General features: G+C 44.7%; 1 protein-coding gene across 2 annotated transcripts in view; it reads right to left on the bottom strand.

Annotated features, from left to right (window-relative positions):
* Positions 1-18246, bottom strand: part of LOC122924256 (rho guanine nucleotide exchange factor 40-like) — a 145016-nt gene that overhangs the window by 63849 nt on the left and 62921 nt on the right. For both annotated transcript variants that reach the window (XM_044275187.1, XM_044275197.1), the window contains exons 10-13: positions 11192-11319; positions 8192-8327; positions 6042-6104; positions 5582-5781 (exon numbers count right to left, since the gene is read on the bottom strand). In XM_044275187.1, coding sequence (XP_044131122.1) covers positions 5582-5781; positions 6042-6104; positions 8192-8327; positions 11192-11319 — 527 coding nt within the window. The remainder of the gene's footprint in view (positions 1-5581; positions 5782-6041; positions 6105-8191; positions 8328-11191; positions 11320-18246) is intronic.

Genomic DNA, 18246 nt, shown 5'->3' with positions numbered 1-18246 from the left:
CAGATACCAGACGGATTCGCACCTAACGCAGGTGTGAAAGTAGCCTAAGGCCGCTTTCACACAAGTCCATTTGCAATCCATATATGGCCCGGATTTTATGTACCGGAATCTGCTGCTAATGTTAATGAATAGGGCTATTCACATGGGTTTATAATTTCCGTAAGTATTTGAAATCCACAGCATGACTGAGTTTTATGCATACTTGTTTCCAAATACGCACATTAAAGTCTATGGGAATGCATAAAAACATGCAGGGATTAAAGAATATGCCATGTAAATCCTGAAGCAATACTGATGACAATACTAATGGCATTTCATCAGGAATCCGTGCATAATCCAGAGCCCGAATACTGATGCATTTCAATACGCTTGTGTGAAAGTGGCCTAACACCTCGCATCTTAGACTACTTTCACACTGCCGTTTCTGGGTCCGCCTGTAAGATCGGTTTCAAGGCTCATACAAGCGGCCCCAAACGGATCAGTTTAGCCCCAATCATTCTGAGTGGATGCGGATCCGTTCAGAATGCATCAGTTTGGCTCCGTTCCGCCTCCATTCCGCTCTGGAGGCGGACACAAAAACGCTGACTGCAGCGTTTTGGTGTCCGTCTGGCGGTGCGGAGCCAAACGATCCGTCCTGACTTACAATGTAAGTCAATGGTGACGGATCCGTTTACATTGACACAATATTAATGCAATTGTAAACGGATCCGTCCCCCATTGACTTTCAATGTAAGTCAGGACGGATCCGTTTGACTTACACTTAGGCCCCTTTAACACAGTCGAGTATTCCCGCAACGCACCAGCACATTTTCCCGCAACGTCCGGCCCCTTTCACACAGGCGAGTATTCCGCGCGGGTGCGATGCGTGAGTTGAACGCATTGCACCCGCACTGAATCCGGACCCATTCATTTCTATGGGCTGTTCACATGAGCGGTGATTTTCACGCATCACTTATGCGTTGCGTGAAAATCGCAGCATGTTCTATATTCTGCGTTTTTCACGTAACGCAGGCCCCATAGAAATGAATGGGGTTGCGTGAAAATCGCAAGCATCCGCAAGCAAGTGCGGATGCGGTGCGATTTTCACGCATGGTTTCTAGGTGACAGTCTATTCACTGTATTATTTTCCCTTATAACATGGTTATAAGGGAAAATAATAGCATTCTGAATACAGAATGCATAGTATAATAATGCTGGAGGGGTTAAAAAAATAAATAAATAAATTAACTCACCTTTTCCTCTTGATCGCTCAGTTCCCGGTCTCTTCTTTACTTCTTTAATGATGAGCTGTGGGCTAAAAGACCTGTGGTGACGTCAGATCACATGCTCCATCACCACGGTGATGGACCATGTGATTGGAGCATGTGATCTGACGTCACCACAGGTCCTGCTTGCAGCATTATTGTCTGCGATGGGAGCACAACCAAATGGAACAGAATGCATTCTGGTGCATTCCATTACGTTCAGTTCAATTTTGACCCCATTGCCAATGAATGGTGTGGAGATTCGCTCTAGTATGTGCGGACGCAGTACAGAGGCAAATTACCAGTTCTTAAATCAAACTGTGTATATTCACACAAAGCAAAAACAAAACGTCACTTTGCAGTCTTGGTGTTAGTTCACACACAATGGAAAGTCCACATAGTAAAAATCACCTTGTTGGCAGTTCTGCCTCCAGCAGTCCATAGCAGGCTTTTAGGCGGCCAGTTTCTCTTACAGATGGGTTTCAGCCCTCCAGCACGGCACAAGCTCTGATCCCAGCACAAACACATTTATTGAGCCCCACTGTCAGATTGATGTAATCCTCCTCACCTGGCAGTGCTGGCTAGTTTTTAGGCCTTGCAAAAACCCGGCCTGGAAAATGGGGAGTAGTCACCCACTCAACACTTTGACTACTCCCAGTAAGAGCCGTGCCGGATCAGCTATACAGCCATACTAAGTATTAAGGTGTCAAACAGCAACTGCTGCTGACACATAAAAAACGGCTCTTACTCCACCGAGGCCAGGAACCTCAGTGACACGTACCTATCATCCACGGTGATTCCTTGTACCTTCTTACAATGGGGACAAAACCCACCGGATCTCAATAGCGGAAAGGGAAAGCGAAAGTGTGAAAGTAGCCTTAATTAGGTGGCTTTTTGGCATGTCAATGAAGGGGCAAGCACACAGCAAAAAAGGTCTGAAACATCATCACCATTATGTATTCCGTTAAAACATGGTTATAACGCAAAATAACGGAATCCATAAGACGGAAATCAAAACGGAAACCTTTAGAGGCATTCCGTTTTGATCCGTCATAATAGACGTCTATGGGCAAGCATAACGGATCTGTCTGGTTTCCGTTATGCTGGACAGAAAACAAAGTCCTGTCGTCTACAAGGCTGGTAAATCTGCCCTATTTAGGGCTGCAACGATTAATCGATGTAATCGATTATATTCGATAACTGGATTCGTTGTCGACGAATCCAGTTATCGAATAATCGCCGATACGTTGGTATTCGGGCGGGCGGGCGGTCGCTGCATCTTTATTTTACCTTTTGACAATGACGCTCCCGCTCCTGTAACAGCCAGGCAGAGCGGACGGCGGCGTAACGTCACTCACTCACGTGACACGCCTGCTCCGCCTCCTTCATTCATGAAGTGGGCGGAGCAGGCGCGTCACGTGATTGAGTGACGTTACGCCGCCGTCCGCTCTGCCTGGCTGTTACAGGAGCGGGAGCGTCATTGTCAAAAGGTAAAATAAAGATGCAAGCGCCGGGGCTGTTAGGGGGAAGGGGGGTCTGTGTATAGCACTGCTATGGGGAGGGGGGGAGGATCTGTGTATGGCACTGCTATGGGAAGGGGGGTCTGTGCACTGTTATGAGGAAAGGGATCTGTGCACTGTTATGCCCATAACAGTGCACATATCCCCCCTCTCCATAACTACGCCGTCCACAGATCCCCCATAATAGTGTCGTCCACAGATCCCCCATAATAGTGTCGTCCACAGATCCCCCATAAGTGTCGTCCACAGATCCCCCATAAGTGTCGTCCACAGATCCCCCATAAGTGTCGTCCACAGATCCCCCATAAGTGTCGTCCACAGATCCCCCATAAGTGTCGTCCACAGATCCCCCATAAGTGTCGTCCACAGATCCCCCATAAGTGTCGTCCACAGATCCCCCATAAGTGTCGTCCACAGATCCCCCATAAGTGTCGTCCACAGATCCCCCATAAGTGTCGTCCACAGATCCCCCATAAGTGTCGTCCACAATTTGTTTTAATATGGCCTTTGAACATAATTTTTCAAGTAAGATCATATAAACCTCTGTTTTGTAATTTTGTCGTTTTTCCCGATTAATCGATTAATCGTAGAAATTAATCGGCAACTAATCGATTATTCAAATAATCGTTAGCTGCAGCCCTAGCCCTATTGTTTTATCCCATGTCTGTGAAAGTACCAGGTCATGGTATATCAATAGTAATAAGTCAGAGCGACTGGACTTACAACTGATAAAGCCAGTCAGATGACTAGTGAAACCTCTTCAACAGAAAATACAAGTCCAGTTGCTCTGACTTATTACTACTGAGATTTCTTATGCAGCACTTAGACAGTAAGTAAACAGGCAGGAAAGTGTTAATAAAACATGACTCACTAGCCACAGGAAGCATTCTCAGCTAGCCAGCTGAGTTCCAAACCACAAAGCAGGAAACAAAAGAAGTCAGAGAAATGCCAAATGTTCCTGTTGCTACTAACCAAACCAAAGCATAAAATGGTCTCCTAAGGCCTCATGCACACGACCGTTGTTTTGGTCCGCATCTGAGCCGCAGTTTTTGCGGCTTGGATGCGGACCCATTCACTTCAATGGGGCCGCAAAAGATGAGGACAGCACTCCGTATGCTGTCCGCATCCGTTGCTCCGTTCCGTGGTCCACAAAAAAAATATAACCTGTCCTATTCTTGTCCGTTTTGCGGACAAGAATAGGCAGTTATATCAATGGCTGTCCGTGCCATTACGCAAATTTCAGAACACACACGGATGCTATCCGTGTTTTGCGGATCCATGATTTGCAGACCGCAAAATACACAACGGTCGTGTGCATGAGGCCTTTTAGGGGTTGCGTCACAAAACATTCTACAGTTTTCAAACCAGGACCTGGGTCTGAATACTTTTGTAATTGCATGTAATTAAAAATGTAGCATAGCCAGTGATATATTCAATAAAAAATATCTGCATAGCGCCACCTGCTGTTTGTTCTTTTCCTTATTTTTCGTCTGTTACCTGCAGTGTTTATTGTGTGATGCAGGCTTCTATCTATGCATGTCCTGAACTACGGTGGTGGTGTCTTAACGTGTTTTCCCTCATCTTGGAGAGGAGTCTGTATACCTTGATTGCTTGATCACTCTGCTGATAATAGTACACCATGGTCTCCAAGATTTCTGTAACCTGGGACCCTGCAGGCTCTCAAGGGTAGTCGTCCTCCCATATGTGCAGACTCTGTTCCTCATGGCCTAGAGCATTGAGAGTTGGATTGCATGCTTCCTCCCTCTCAACTGTAACTAGCTCTGCCCCTCCCTTGGCATTAAAGGGAACCTCTCACCGGGATTTTGTGTATAGAGCTGAGGTGCTGTATATTGTGGGGTGCAATACTGATCTACTGTATACTGTGAGGTGCTGTATATTGTGGGGTGCAATACTGATCTACTGTATACTGTGAGGTGCTGTATATTGTGGGGTGCCGTATACTGTGGGGTGCTATACTGCTCTACTGTATACTGTGGGGTGCTGTATACTGTATAGTGTGGGGTGCTATACTGCATACTGTGGGGTGCTGTATACTATAGGGTGCTATACTGCATACTGTGGGTTGCTGTATACTATAGGGTGCTATACTGCATACTGTGGGGTGCTGTATACTATAGGGTGCTTTACTGCATACTGTGGGGTGCTGTATACTATAGGATGCTATACTGCATACTGTGGGGTGCTGGGGTGCACTGTAATGCTAGGGTGAGCCGAGCCCCAGTCTCCTTCCTGCAGAGCGGTGCCCACTTCAAGCCCTGAGCTCAGCTGCCCAGAGCACTGATCCTGAGCCGCTGGAGTCTTCAGAACTGTAAGTATTTACAGTCATTCACTGTACTCCACCAGGTGTGTGGATTGTTTGTGTGTGTGTTGTGGTGGAGGCTGTGATTGCATGAAAGGGTGTGGGAAGGCGGGATCCAGGGGGCCCAAGTACATTTTTCCCCAGGGTCCAATCAATATTAAAGATTACTCATGGACAGGACTCATCTCAGGTTAATTTGCATATGTATCAAATTGTTTTTTTACACAATAAAAGCAAACAGAGCTATGGGGACTGGGTATTGCGGATGTGCTAGCAGCCATCTAGCAACCCATGTCCTCAGCTCTATACACAAAATCCCGGTGACAGGTTCCCTTTAAGTTGTACCAGCTCACTCCTACCAAGAGGGGAGGAACGGGATGGTAAGTCCCATTCCTGTTTCCAAACACTGCCAACCATACTCCATCTGCTGGTGTGCAAGGTGTATAACATGAATGTGACAACATGAACTTTACAAAGCATCAAATTATTTTTCTAACCTCTTTCCTTCTGGTCTGGGAACTCCTCCCCAAGGTGCATCTGGCCCTCTTCCATCTCCTCTGCTTAAAACATGACCACGTGGGGGGCTGCAGGTGCGGTCAGCAAGCTCTCGACTACTGACTTCTAGACCACGGATCCTAACACCGACCTCTAGTCTGCGATTATCTGTGCCTATAACAGATGCCTCTAATATTTGTATCTACAGAAAGGAGTAAAAGTGTTCAGTACTAGATATTCCCTTAATAATAAGTCACTGAAATAATATCACTTTTGCAAAGCGAGAATTTTCACTCAATATATCTTATTTTAAAATATATGAAAATATAGATGCGAAAGGTTTGATTACATTAAATAATGTCTCCATTAGAATAACACTGTGATCCTAGGGACACCAAAGAGAACAGAAAGTCAGAAACCTAGATCCGTCTTCATTCAAACATAATAGCTTGTATAACTTACATCTCGGGTCTCTCCACGAATGTCTAGTCCTTGTCCTTGTGCATCAAGTAGACTATGAGAATCCTACAAGCAAATGATATGATCACAAGCAAGAACCTAGAAATACCTGCCATAATTGTATCTGGTAAAGTGCTATTAACTTCGATGGTTTATACTGCCGTTATGTTTAATCAATAGGAAAACACAAATTTTTGTTTACTCTATAACATGAATCCAAAGCTATAATTAAATGTCCTTTATGTTTTAACTTATAACAAAGTCCTACTGCCTGACCCCAACAGTGTAAATACAGTAAACTTTGGAATTAGACACAGATTTTTGCTCCAGACCATTATCAATGTAAATTGCAAAAATGAAGTCAATTTGGTGACATGGAAACAACAGCCATGCAAAGAAAGGAAGACTTTCAGGCTGGTGTAACAATAAATAATTTTTGATGTGCAAGCACGGCCACCGCTGCTGGATTGCAGTATGGTCAAAACCATGGAAACAAAGTGTATAATGTGATAGAAAAATTAATTGGGCTAGCAAAGGAGGCAATATGGACAATCACAATGCATTAGTAAGTGCCTTGTGCCATTTCCTGAAGTTAGACAACCCCTTTAAGTCTCCATCTCCTTCTGCATCTCATGTTGCTCTCCTTTACTATTGAACTTCTCACATTAGCTCCCAGTTAGGGTGCCTTCACACATGGCAGATTTCATTGTAGAAATGTAAGCATCCGCTCTATTCATCTGAATAGGGCTTGCCACCAAAACAACCAAATTAAAGGGCAGGTTTACACTGCCTGGCCCTGTCAAAGTGCAGAGGGTGCGGCAGTTGCAGAGAGAGCGGAGCCTCTAGGTGTAATAGCATCGCCTCCGTTGCTCCTAGAAGTTCATTTGCATATATTAAACATTATATTTCTTAGCAATGCAGGCACATATGTACATGGGGCCAACACAGATGCCTCCAGTTGCCAAGCGCACATGTAATAGGTCAGCCAGCGTCATAGGTACAAATCTGCTGACAGATGCCCTTAGAGGAATGGCCTGATATTCAGTTCAAAATTCACCATATGTAAAGACACCCTTATGGATTCCTACAACTTCTAGTGCTGGAAGTGAGCATGTGTGACCAGCAAACTGAAACTGAACTATAGTTTGCAACCATACAAACTTTAATCATGTCATTTTAGGCCAGTAAGTGGAGAGAGATTATGTGGGAAACTACTAAAGTTATTTAATCAATACATATATTGAGGATTTTTATTAACTACTGCATCATTTCAGTAGGAGCCAAGATTTTTCCTACTGGAATACCCCTTTAAAGAGGTTATTCCATGACTGATGTAAAAAATTTAAATCAGACATCATATAGTACATGAAAATCTCTTTGCAAAAAAGCTACAAGCAACCCTGCACCTTTCATGGACTCAGACCTCCCTCATTCATTGCTCCAATTGTTCTGCTAAATTCTCTTCAGTCACACAGCTCAGGGGCCGTGTCCTTTCTGCTACAGTTCTCTCCATTTTACTGCTATGGGGGTGTTCTTTCTGCTGCAGCTTTCTCCCTGTCACAGCTTGGGAATGTGTCCTTTCTGCTCCACCTTTCTCCCTGACACAGTTTAGAGAATGTGCCTTTTTTGCTGCAGCTTTCTCCCTGTCTCAGCTCAGGGGGTGTCCTTTCTGCTGTAGCTCTCTCTCCCTGTAACAGTCACAGCCTTCTAACAGTTGATAAGGCTGGTGGCAGTTAAAGAATGGAACTGAGCATGTGTGACCACCTCAGAACACTGGCAGGCACCATTATAGTGAAGTATCTCATAAGAATATCTCACAAGCAGAGCGTTGTTGTAACAGAAAGCAGATTACAAAATAAAATGATTTTTCATGCTAATCTATATTAAAATAACAGTTAATTGTGGCACAACCTCTTTTATTGACAATAATTGAAATCAAGGTCCAAAGTTAAGAGAATAGAAAAAAAAGTTTCTCATTGTCATTTGCCATTAATACTAATACTCTTTTGGTGTCTATATGATTGTGTTATAGAAATGTGCCCTGTAACCAATACTCATGTAGCTTTCTGTGACTCTTCCTCTTATTGTAAATATTCTAAATATTCTGTGCCTTTCTGAAAGTACTGGCATTTTCCTTATACCGTGGATCATACCTCAGGACTGTTTCGACACTCAGGTGGTGGCAGTTTTGCCTCCAGCTCTTGGAGTTTCTGGTTTGACAGCTGGACTAGATGATGTAGTGCTTCATCAACCTTCTCATACAAGTCAAAGGTGACTGGGTCATAAAGTCTGCCAAACACAAGCAAAACAAATATTCAAAACCCCTTTACTACTGAGCCACTTTTCACCTTAAATCCCAGGCCATGCGTCATTTTATATGGTAGTAACTTTGGAACGCTTTTACTTATCCAGGCCATTCTGAGACTGTTTTCTCGTGACAAATTGTACTTCATGACAGTGGTAAGTTTGAGTCGATATATTTCACCTTTATTTATAAAATGATCACAAATTTACCAAAAATTTGGAAAAATTCACAGTTTCCTAAATTTTAATTTCTCTACTTTTAAGACAGATAGTGATACCTCAAAAAAATATAAAAATCTGTCAACATTCCCCATATGTCTGCTCTATGTTGGCATTATTTTTTTAAATGTCATTTTATTTTTTTAGGACGTTAGAAGTCTTAGAATTTTAGAAGCTATTTTTCAAAATGTTCAACAAAATTTTCAAAACCATTTTTTTAAGCAACACAACAAGGGTTAACAGCAAAATAAACCTCAATATACATTACTCTGATTTCGCCAGTTTACAGAAATATCCCATATGTGGTGGTAAACTGCACGTGGCAGTGGTCAGAAGGAAAGGAGCGCCATATGGATTTTGGAGGCAGATTTTGCTAGAATGCTTTTTAGGCACCATTTAGTATTCGAAGAGACCCTGACGTACCCCTACAGTGGAAACCCTCAAAAAGTGAACCAATTTTGGGAACTACATCCCTTGAAGAATATATTTAGGGGGGTACTGAGCAGTTTGACCCCCTAAGAGTATTACGGAATTTGGAAACACTTTTTTGCAGGATGAGATGACGGTTTGATTGGTACCATTTTGGGGTACATAAAACCTATTGATCACTTGGTGTTATAGTTTCGGCATAGTTTTTTCTTTATTTTTTTTTTACAGCAGTCACCTGAGGGGGTATCTCATGTGATATTTTTATAGAGCAGGTTGTTACGGATGTGGCGATACCCAATATGTCTATTATTTTTATTTTTGTTAAGTTTTACTTAGTGAAAGCCTTTTTTTTTTACTTTCAGATTTGTATTCGGTTTTTCAGTACAAATCAGAACAACAATCAATGAGATACTGTTCAAACATTACATTGAATACAAAAGAAAGCATTTATCGTTCTTGTAATTTGTAAAATCTATAAGAAAGAGATAATAAACAATCAATATTGTTACCAGTCAATAGGACAATGTGATCCATAAGAAAATAGTAAACATAGTAAAGTGCTTTGTAGCACAACAACTAAGAAACAGCATCAGTAATCATGATATGCCAGAGCCGCCCATCTAACTCTCCTCCAAACATTCCTGATTCGTTTTTTCGGATATAAGTAGCTATGTGATGTATGTTTCACAAGACTGTCTGTGGATTATGGGAGGCATAAGAGGATGTGCACCATAAATCCCATCTTTGTAACACTTGCGATCTAGCTTTGTGTGAAGCGGCATATATGCATTCATGTTGCATATATTTATTAATTAGGGCTACCAATTCTGAGAAATTTGGAGTGACAGGTAATTTCCAGTAAGTAGCAGTTAGCTTTCGTGCCGCAGTTAATATCCCTGCCACTACCCACCGATGTGTGTATGAAAGGGTCTCAAACCCAATACAGAGTACAGCTAATGCCGGTGACAGGGGAAGGGGAAAGTCAGCAACTTTAGATAAAAGGTCAAAGACTTCCTTCCAGAAGGGAAATATGGTAGGACAACTCCACCACATATGTATTGGTGTTCTCCTTTCTCCACATCCCCGCCAGCAATATGGGCTGTATGTAGGATTAATGTGTTGCAATTTTCTGAGAGCCATATTTTTATTTATTTTTTGGGCGACTCCTAGGTAGGGGCTCATTTTTTGCGGGATGAGATGACCGTTTGATTGGTACCATTTTGGGCTACATATGACTTTTACGGTGTTCACCTGACATGGTGGTTCATATAATATTTTTATAGAGCCATTTCATACCTAATATGTCTTTTTTTTCCCTATTTTTAAAAACATTTTTAATTACTACATTTTTTTTACTTGAAACTTGTAATTTTTTTGCGTAAAACTTAATTTTTTTAACTTTATTTTTTGTCCCACTCTGGGACTTAAACTTTTGGGGGTCTGATCCCCTGTACACTGAGTAATACACTTATAGCTTGCTTGCCTGTGCATTCTGTTTCCGTTCTGCAAAAAAGTAGTGCATGTCCTATCATTGTCCGCAAATTACGGTCCGAGGCCCCATTCAAGTCAATGGGTCCTCAAAAAATACGGAACGCACACGGAACACATCGGTATGTCATCTGTATTTCATTCGGATTTTGCGGATCCATACTGTAGAAATGCTATGCCCAGCCCATATTGCTCATGTGTTTGGTGATTACTGTTTCCGTTTCCAATCCGCAAAAAAAACTAATCAAATACGGAAACCATACGGATATGTTTTGTGCAATACCGGGACGGAACAGGACTTAAATCAGAGAAAAAAAAACAGAACAACGGATCTGCGAAAAACGGACCGCAAAACAACAATGGTCGTGTGCATGAGTCCTTAAAGGAAAGGCAGCCAAGTAGACTAAGGAAGGCATCGGGCTGCTGTCCCAGCCATCGGGCCCCATCACAGTAGAGCGGGGACCCGATGGGAGTTCCCTCCCTGCATGGACGTCGCAAGTACCGCGGTCAGCGCTGACCGCGGCACATCTAGGGTTAATGCGCTGGCATCTGTGTTTTTACCTATGCCGGCGCATACAGCAGGGGTCAGGCTATCAGTGACTACGGTGCTGGTATTTTAAACACAATACTGTACAGGTTGAATAAAAGTGGTTAAAACTGAGGAAAATCTCTGAACCTTCCCGGCTGAGTTGGAAGCCAAGCTCTGGCATTACCTCAGATAAGGTGACTTATGCAGTCTTGCTACAAGAGTGCCTCCATCTCTCTGCAGTCTTTGAAGTTTGTCATCTGTCAGAGTTTTCTTCATAGCATCTCGATGATGAGAAATCAACCACTGAAAATCCTAACACAAAATACATATTGATAACACGTGCTCTCACAATCCCACCTGAGGGGAGTAAAATGCGATTAATTTACTACAGACTTTGTTAAACTTCTTGTATGGTTCTAAAGAGTTACAACATGCTAGCACTTTACTTTTCATTTCATAAAATTTCATATACTGAAGACAGTCCACAAACTATTATCATGAAGCTGTATACTTTGATGTTAAAGGCTATGGACACCTTTGTGCACTAAAAATCAATAACCCCATATGTTACCGTAATGCATCACATAATACAATTGCACTTGTTTACTGGTATCAGCTTTGCTTCACATGCTCTCAGAAATGCTCTTCTATGACTTTTGCTCAGGGCTGTCATCTCCTGTGAGGCTCTGTGAGCGTTCCTGTGGATTTCACATGCACCAGCACAAGCTCTGCTGCGCCGCCCCCACATCCTGTTACACAGCATAGCTAGCAGCTACTTACATATAGGCTGCTGGAACTTGCAAGTAACTTGGTGGCAAGATTTCATTCCAATCCACATCATGAAGAGTCTAACGCTGGGTTCACACCTGAGCGTTTTACAGCGCGTTCCTACGCGCTGTAAAACGCACAACAGGCAAGAACCAATGATTCCCTATGGGAAGGGTTCACACCTGGGCGTTTTACAGCGCGTACGATCGCGCTGTAAAACGCCAGACGCTCAAACAAGTACAGGAGCTTTTTTTGGCGCGTTTGACGCGCGTTTGGGCCATAGACTCTTTGGACAACACTGCTGTCAATCACCCAAACGCGCGTCAAACGCGCGTTCACTATTAAAAAAAAACGCGCATAAAACGCGCGACAAAAACGCGCATAGAAACGCGCGTTTGAGAAACGCCTAGGTGTGAACCCAGCGTTACAGTATGCTACAACCTGTAATCAGCAGATCTATTTCTCACTTTCCATTCTGTAGAAAGTGCATTATTTGTAGACACAATAGATATTTCTGCTGATAACGTTAGTGCAGTGATCTACAGTCAGAACCATGGTTTTATAAGCAGGATATAGGATCTCATTACTGACAGCTCTCACTACATGCACTCTCTTCTGAATACAGTATTGTGTGCAGTCCGCACAGTGAGCAGTCACTTTTCCCACTCAGATAAGTACAGTGTGACAACACACAATGCTATGTACACATAGAAGTACACAGGGGGGAGATTTATTAAAACTGGTGTAAAGTAGAACTGGCTTAGTTGCCCATAGCAACCAAGGGGGGGCAATTGCCCCGTTGCCCCCCCCCCCCCCCCCGGGATCCGCCACTGCTGTGAAGTGAAAACCATTTCAGGTGAGTACCTCTTCAAGCTCATCAAGTGTGCAAAGCAGTAATCAAAGCAAAAGGTGGCTACTTTGAAGAACCTAGAATATGACATATTTTCAGTTTCACACTTTTTTGTTATGTATATAATTCCACATGTGTTAATTCATAGTTTTGATGCCTTCAGTGTGAATCTACAATTTTCATAGTCATGAAAATATAGAAAACTCTTTGAAGTTTTTTTTTCCACTTTTTTTTCACTTTTTTTTCCACTTTTTTTGTACACTTTTTTGACTCAGACCCACTTGGTTCTTGAAGATCCAGTGGGTCTGATGCCTCTACAATACATTGCAGTACACTGTATAGTGTACTGCAGTGTATTGTCATTCACAGTAAGCCTGATCAGGCTCAGCTATACCATGGCAATCTGGATGCCTGTGAAGGCATCTGGTTGCCATGGTAACCATAATGACGCTGCCACAGAAGCGCAGCGCCCCGATGGGGGAGGGAGCTCCCTCCCTTAATTTACCCTTCAAGTTTCTGGCCGCTGCTACAGCAAAGCAGTGGCCCGATAGTTATCCCCTCCAGGGACCGCGGCATGGAAGGGGTTAAACAGCCACCGATGTTGGCCGTTTCAAGCAGGGTGTCAGCTGTATGTGTCAGCTAACACTCTGCCTCGCTGCCATCCTGAAGGGGGGGGGGCAGGGGGGCTTGTTGCCACGCTGGCTATCCTGAAGGGGAGGGAGATGACTGCTTGTATGGAGGTGAGGATGGCCATCATACACGGCGGGGGAAGAGGGACGGTTAGGGTTAGCCCCTTCCATACAGAGGTCCCTAAGGACCATGGCATGGAAGGGTTATGTCTGCCGTTTGAAGCAGACTGTCAGATGTATGTTACAGCTGACAGAAGAGGTCGCACTAAATTTTTTCCAGAAGAGTAAAAATACTGTTATTAACAATTTTGAGGAGTATTTTTACCCGAGGAGGAATACAAATTTTGCTGTAATTCATATATACAATGCATAGACCCACATAACGTTATGAGGCTGATATTTCTGCAGGGAAACCATTGCTAGTCTGCCATGCAGAAATAAATGTAGACAATTTTACATTTATCCAACATCATACACTAAACATAAGACCACTGCTGCCATACATAGCGCCAACCTGACGCTGCCATACACAGGGCCCATCTGACGCTGCCATACACAGGGCCCACCTGACCAGGGGCGTAACTAGAAGTGACTAGGCCCCACAGCAAATATTTGTAAGGGCCCCCCTCAGCGCGCTTCGCACCTCCCTCCTCCTGTGTAAACCCCACTCCTTTGGCACAGTGTAGCGGTATACTGTATATTGTGTGGCACAGTATAGAGGTATACTGTATATTGTGTGGCACAGTGTAGCGGTATACTGTATATTGTGTGGCACAGTGTAGAGGTATATTGTGAGGCACAGTGTAGCGGTATACTGTATATTGTGTGGCACAGTGTTGAGGTATATTGTGAGGCACAGTGTAGCGGTATACTGTATATTATGTGGCACAGTGTAGCGGTATATTGTGAGGCACAGTGTAGAGGTATACTGTATATTGTGTGGCACAGTGTAGCGGTATACTGTATATTGTGGGGCACAGTGTAGAGGTATACTGCATATTGTGTGGCACAGTAGCAGTATACTGTATATTGTGAGGCACAGTGTAGAGGTATACTGTATATTGTGGGGCACAGTGTAGAGGTATAATGTATATTGTGGGGCACAGTGTAGCGGTATACTGTATATTGTGGGGCACAGTGTAGAGGTATACTGTATATTGTGTGGCACAGTAGCAGTATACTGTATATTGTGAGGCACAGTGTAGCGGTATACTGTATATTGTGGGGCACAGTGTAGAGGTATACTGTATATTGTGGGACACAGTGTAGCGGTATACTGTATATTGTGTGGCACAGTAGCAGTATACTGTATATTGTGAGGCACAGTGTAGAGGTATACTGTATATTGTGGGGCACAGTGTAGCAGTATACTGTATATTGTGAGGCACAGTGTAGAGGTATACTGTACATTGTGGGGCACAGTATAGAGGTATACTGTACATTGTGAGGCACAGTATAGAGGTATACTGTACATTGTGAGGCACAGTATAGAGGTATACTGTATATTGTGTGGCACAGTGTAGCGGTATACTGTATATTGTGGGGCACAGTGTAGGCTATATGTGCATAACATAAACATACTCCACATGAACACTTACAGTTACTTGGCCCTTGGGGATCTCGGACGCCACTTCCACACTTTGGCCGGGGGCTCGGCGGAGCTGATGTTGTGTTTTATCCTAATGAGAAAGATTTTATAATAAGGATTTGGAGAAGGGGCAGAGGGATAGCAGAGCAGGGAGAGGCTGGTGCTGCTACTAGGGGGTCATACCATGGGGCAGTAATAAAACCCACCATAATGCCCCCCCCCCCCCCAGTAGTAATAATTCTCCTTATAATGTGACAGTGCAAAAAATACCCCCTTGTAATGCCCCCAGTTGAGCTAATGTCCCCATAGTGCCCCCATAATGTGCCAGTATAAAATACCCCTATATAGTGCCCCCAGTAAATTCCCCCATAGTGCTCCTCTCCCCCCTTCCTGCTAGTGCCCCCCAAAATGTACCAGTATAAAATGCCCCATATATAGTGCCCCAGTAGATGCCGCTCAGTGTCCGGCCTCTGATAGGCTGCCGGCCTAGTGTCCCCCATAATGCCCCCCAATAATGTGCCAGTAAGTGCCCCCCATCATGTGCCAGTATCAAGTGCCTCCCCCCCCCCCCACATGTCCCAGTATCATAGTGCCATCTCCCCCCATGTGCCAGTATCAAGTGCCTCTCTCCTTCCCACCCCCCATGTGCCAGTATCAAGTGCCTCTCTCTTCCCCCCATGTGCCAGTATCATAGTGCCATCTCCCCCGCAAAAAAGTGCCAGTATTAAGTGCCTCTCCCCCCATGTGCCAGTATCATAGTGCCAACCCCCCCCCCCCACATGCCAGTATCAAGTGCCTCTCTCCTCCCCATGTCCCAGTATCATAGTGCCATCTCCCCCCCCCACTAAAAAGTGCCAATATCAAGTGCCTCTCTCCCTCCCCCCTCCCCATGTGCCAGTATCAGGTGCCCCCCCCCATGTGCCAGTATCAAGTGCCAACCCCCCCTCTCCCCTCCAGGTGCCAGTATCAGGTGCCTCCCCCCCCCCCTATGTCCCAGTATCATAGTGCCATCTCCCCCCCCCACCACAAAAAAAGTGCCAGTATCAAGTGCCTCTCTCCCTCCCCCCCCCCCCAATGCCAGTATCAGGTGCCTCTCCCCCCCCCCCCCCCATGCCAGTATCAGGTGCCAACCCCACTCCCCCCCATGTGCCAGTATCAGGTGCCTCTTCCCCCCCCCCCATGTGCCAGTATCAGGTGCCAACCCCCCTCCCCCCCCCCAGGTGCCAGTATCAGGTGCCAACCCCCCTCCCCCCATGTGCCAGTATCAGGTGCCTTCCGCTCCCCCATGGCAGTAACAGTCGGGTATTAAAAAAAAATAATAAACACTTCTACTTACCTCCATGTCAGCGATGCGATGCAGCCTCTTCCTGTGTCCCGCCTTGTATTCTGTCCCGCCCTGTATGTCCTTATATGGACTCAGTGCTTGTATTTCAGAAAAGAGTCTGCTGAGGCTGACTGAAAAAATATGAGACTTCTACTGTTATAGCTGGCTAAGTGTACATCTATACACATGGCAGCTGTTCATATATAGAGATGTAGCAGAGCTGAATGTGCTGAGACAGCTGTCATATACAGATATAGCAGTATCTCAGATATATCTCTATATGACAGCTGTTCCAGCTCAGCTCTGCTATATCTCTATATATGATAGCTGCCCCAGCAAACCCAGCTCTGCTACATCTATGCATATGACAGCTGCCCAAACACACCCAGCACTGCTATATCTCTATATGACAGCTGTCCCAGCACACTCAGCCCTGCTATATCTCTATATATGATAGCTGCTCCAGCACAACCAGCCCTGCTACATCTATATATCTCTAAGTATTGCTATACAGTAGATAGATATATAGAGATATAGCAGAGCTGAGTGTCCTGGGGCAGCTGTCATGTGTATAGATGTAGCAGTGCTGGCTGTGTTTCGGCAGCTGTCATGTGTATAGATGTAGTAGAGCTGGGTTTGCTGGGGCAGTTGTCATATATAGAGATATAGTAGAGCTGAGTGTGCTGGTGCAGCTGTCATGTGTATAGATGTAGCAGAGCTGGGTGTGTTTGGGCATCTGTCATGTATAGATGTAGTAGAGCTGGGTTTGCTGGGGCAGCTGTCATATATAGAGATATAGCAGAGCTGAGTGTGCTGGTGCAGCTGTCATGTGTATAGATGTAGCAGAGCTGGGTGTGTTTAGGCATCTGTCATGTGTATAGATGTAGTAGAGCTGGGTTTGCTGGGGCAGCTGTCATATATAGAGATATAGCAGAGCTGAGTGTGCTGGGACAGCTGTCATATAGATATATAGCAGTGCTGGTGTGTTGGGGGCAGCTGTCATGTGTAATGATGTAGCAGAGCTGGCTGTGTTTCGGCAGCTGTCATGTGTATAGATGTAGTAGAGCTGGGTTTGCTGGGGCAGCTGTCATATATAGAGATATAGCAGAGCTGAGTGTGCTGGGACAGCTGTCATATAGAGATATAGCAGTGCCTGGTGTGTTTTGGCAGCTGTCATGTGTATAGATGTAGCAGAGCTGGCTGTGTTTTGGCAGCTGTCATGAGTATAGATGTAGCAGAGCTGGCTGTGTTTTGGCAGCTGTCATGTGTATAGATGAAGTAGAGCTGGGTTTGCTGGGGCAGCTGTCATATATAGAGATATAGCAGAGCTGAGTGTGCAGGGACAGCTGTCATATACAGATATAGCAGTGCTAGGTGTGTTTGGGCAGCTGTCATGTGTATAGATGTATTTTTTTTTTTTTTACAGTCAGTTGTAATGCAGCCTTTATGGCTGTGAGGTTAAATGCTTTGCCACTGATTCACTGATAGATTGGAGGTTGTGGGTTTGAATCCCAGACCAGGAGACTTTAGCAGACAGTAAAATTAGATCACACTAGCGGCTGTGAAGGGGCCCTGCACACGATATTTAACTAACTTGAAAATAAACTGTCACACACGCTGCTGGGGCGCCGGGCCCCGAAGCAGCTGCTTCCCCGGTAGTTACGCCACTGCACCTGACGCTGCCATACACAGGTCCCACTTGACGCTGCCATACACAGGGCCCACCTGACGCTGCCATACACAGGAGGGAGAGGGAGACAGGAGGGGATGACGGATTCTCTGTAAACTCACTGAGAACAGCCTGCTGTGCATAGGAAGCACAGCAGGCTGTAGAACAAAAAGAAAAAAAGAAAAATAAAGACAACCAATTGGAGAAAAGATTTTCTCCACAGAATAAATTCATTACCATATTTTTCGCTTTATAAGACGCACTCCCCCTTCCCCCAGTGCGTCTTATAAAGAGAATGGTGCACTTTTTAAATGTCTGACACTGATACATCGCCGGCCGCTATGCTGCACAGTGCAGCCTGCGATGAATCAGCGGGGCGGGAGGGAGGAGGGGCTGGAGGCCGGCAACTGC

This window comes from Bufo gargarizans, chromosome 1 (assembly GCF_014858855.1).
Source record: "Bufo gargarizans isolate SCDJY-AF-19 chromosome 1, ASM1485885v1, whole genome shotgun sequence".
In the NCBI taxonomy this organism is placed as follows: domain Eukaryota; kingdom Metazoa; phylum Chordata; class Amphibia; order Anura; family Bufonidae; genus Bufo; species Bufo gargarizans.
The sequence above is the reverse complement of the archived record's forward strand: the minus strand, read 5'-3'. Positions and strand labels throughout refer to the sequence as shown.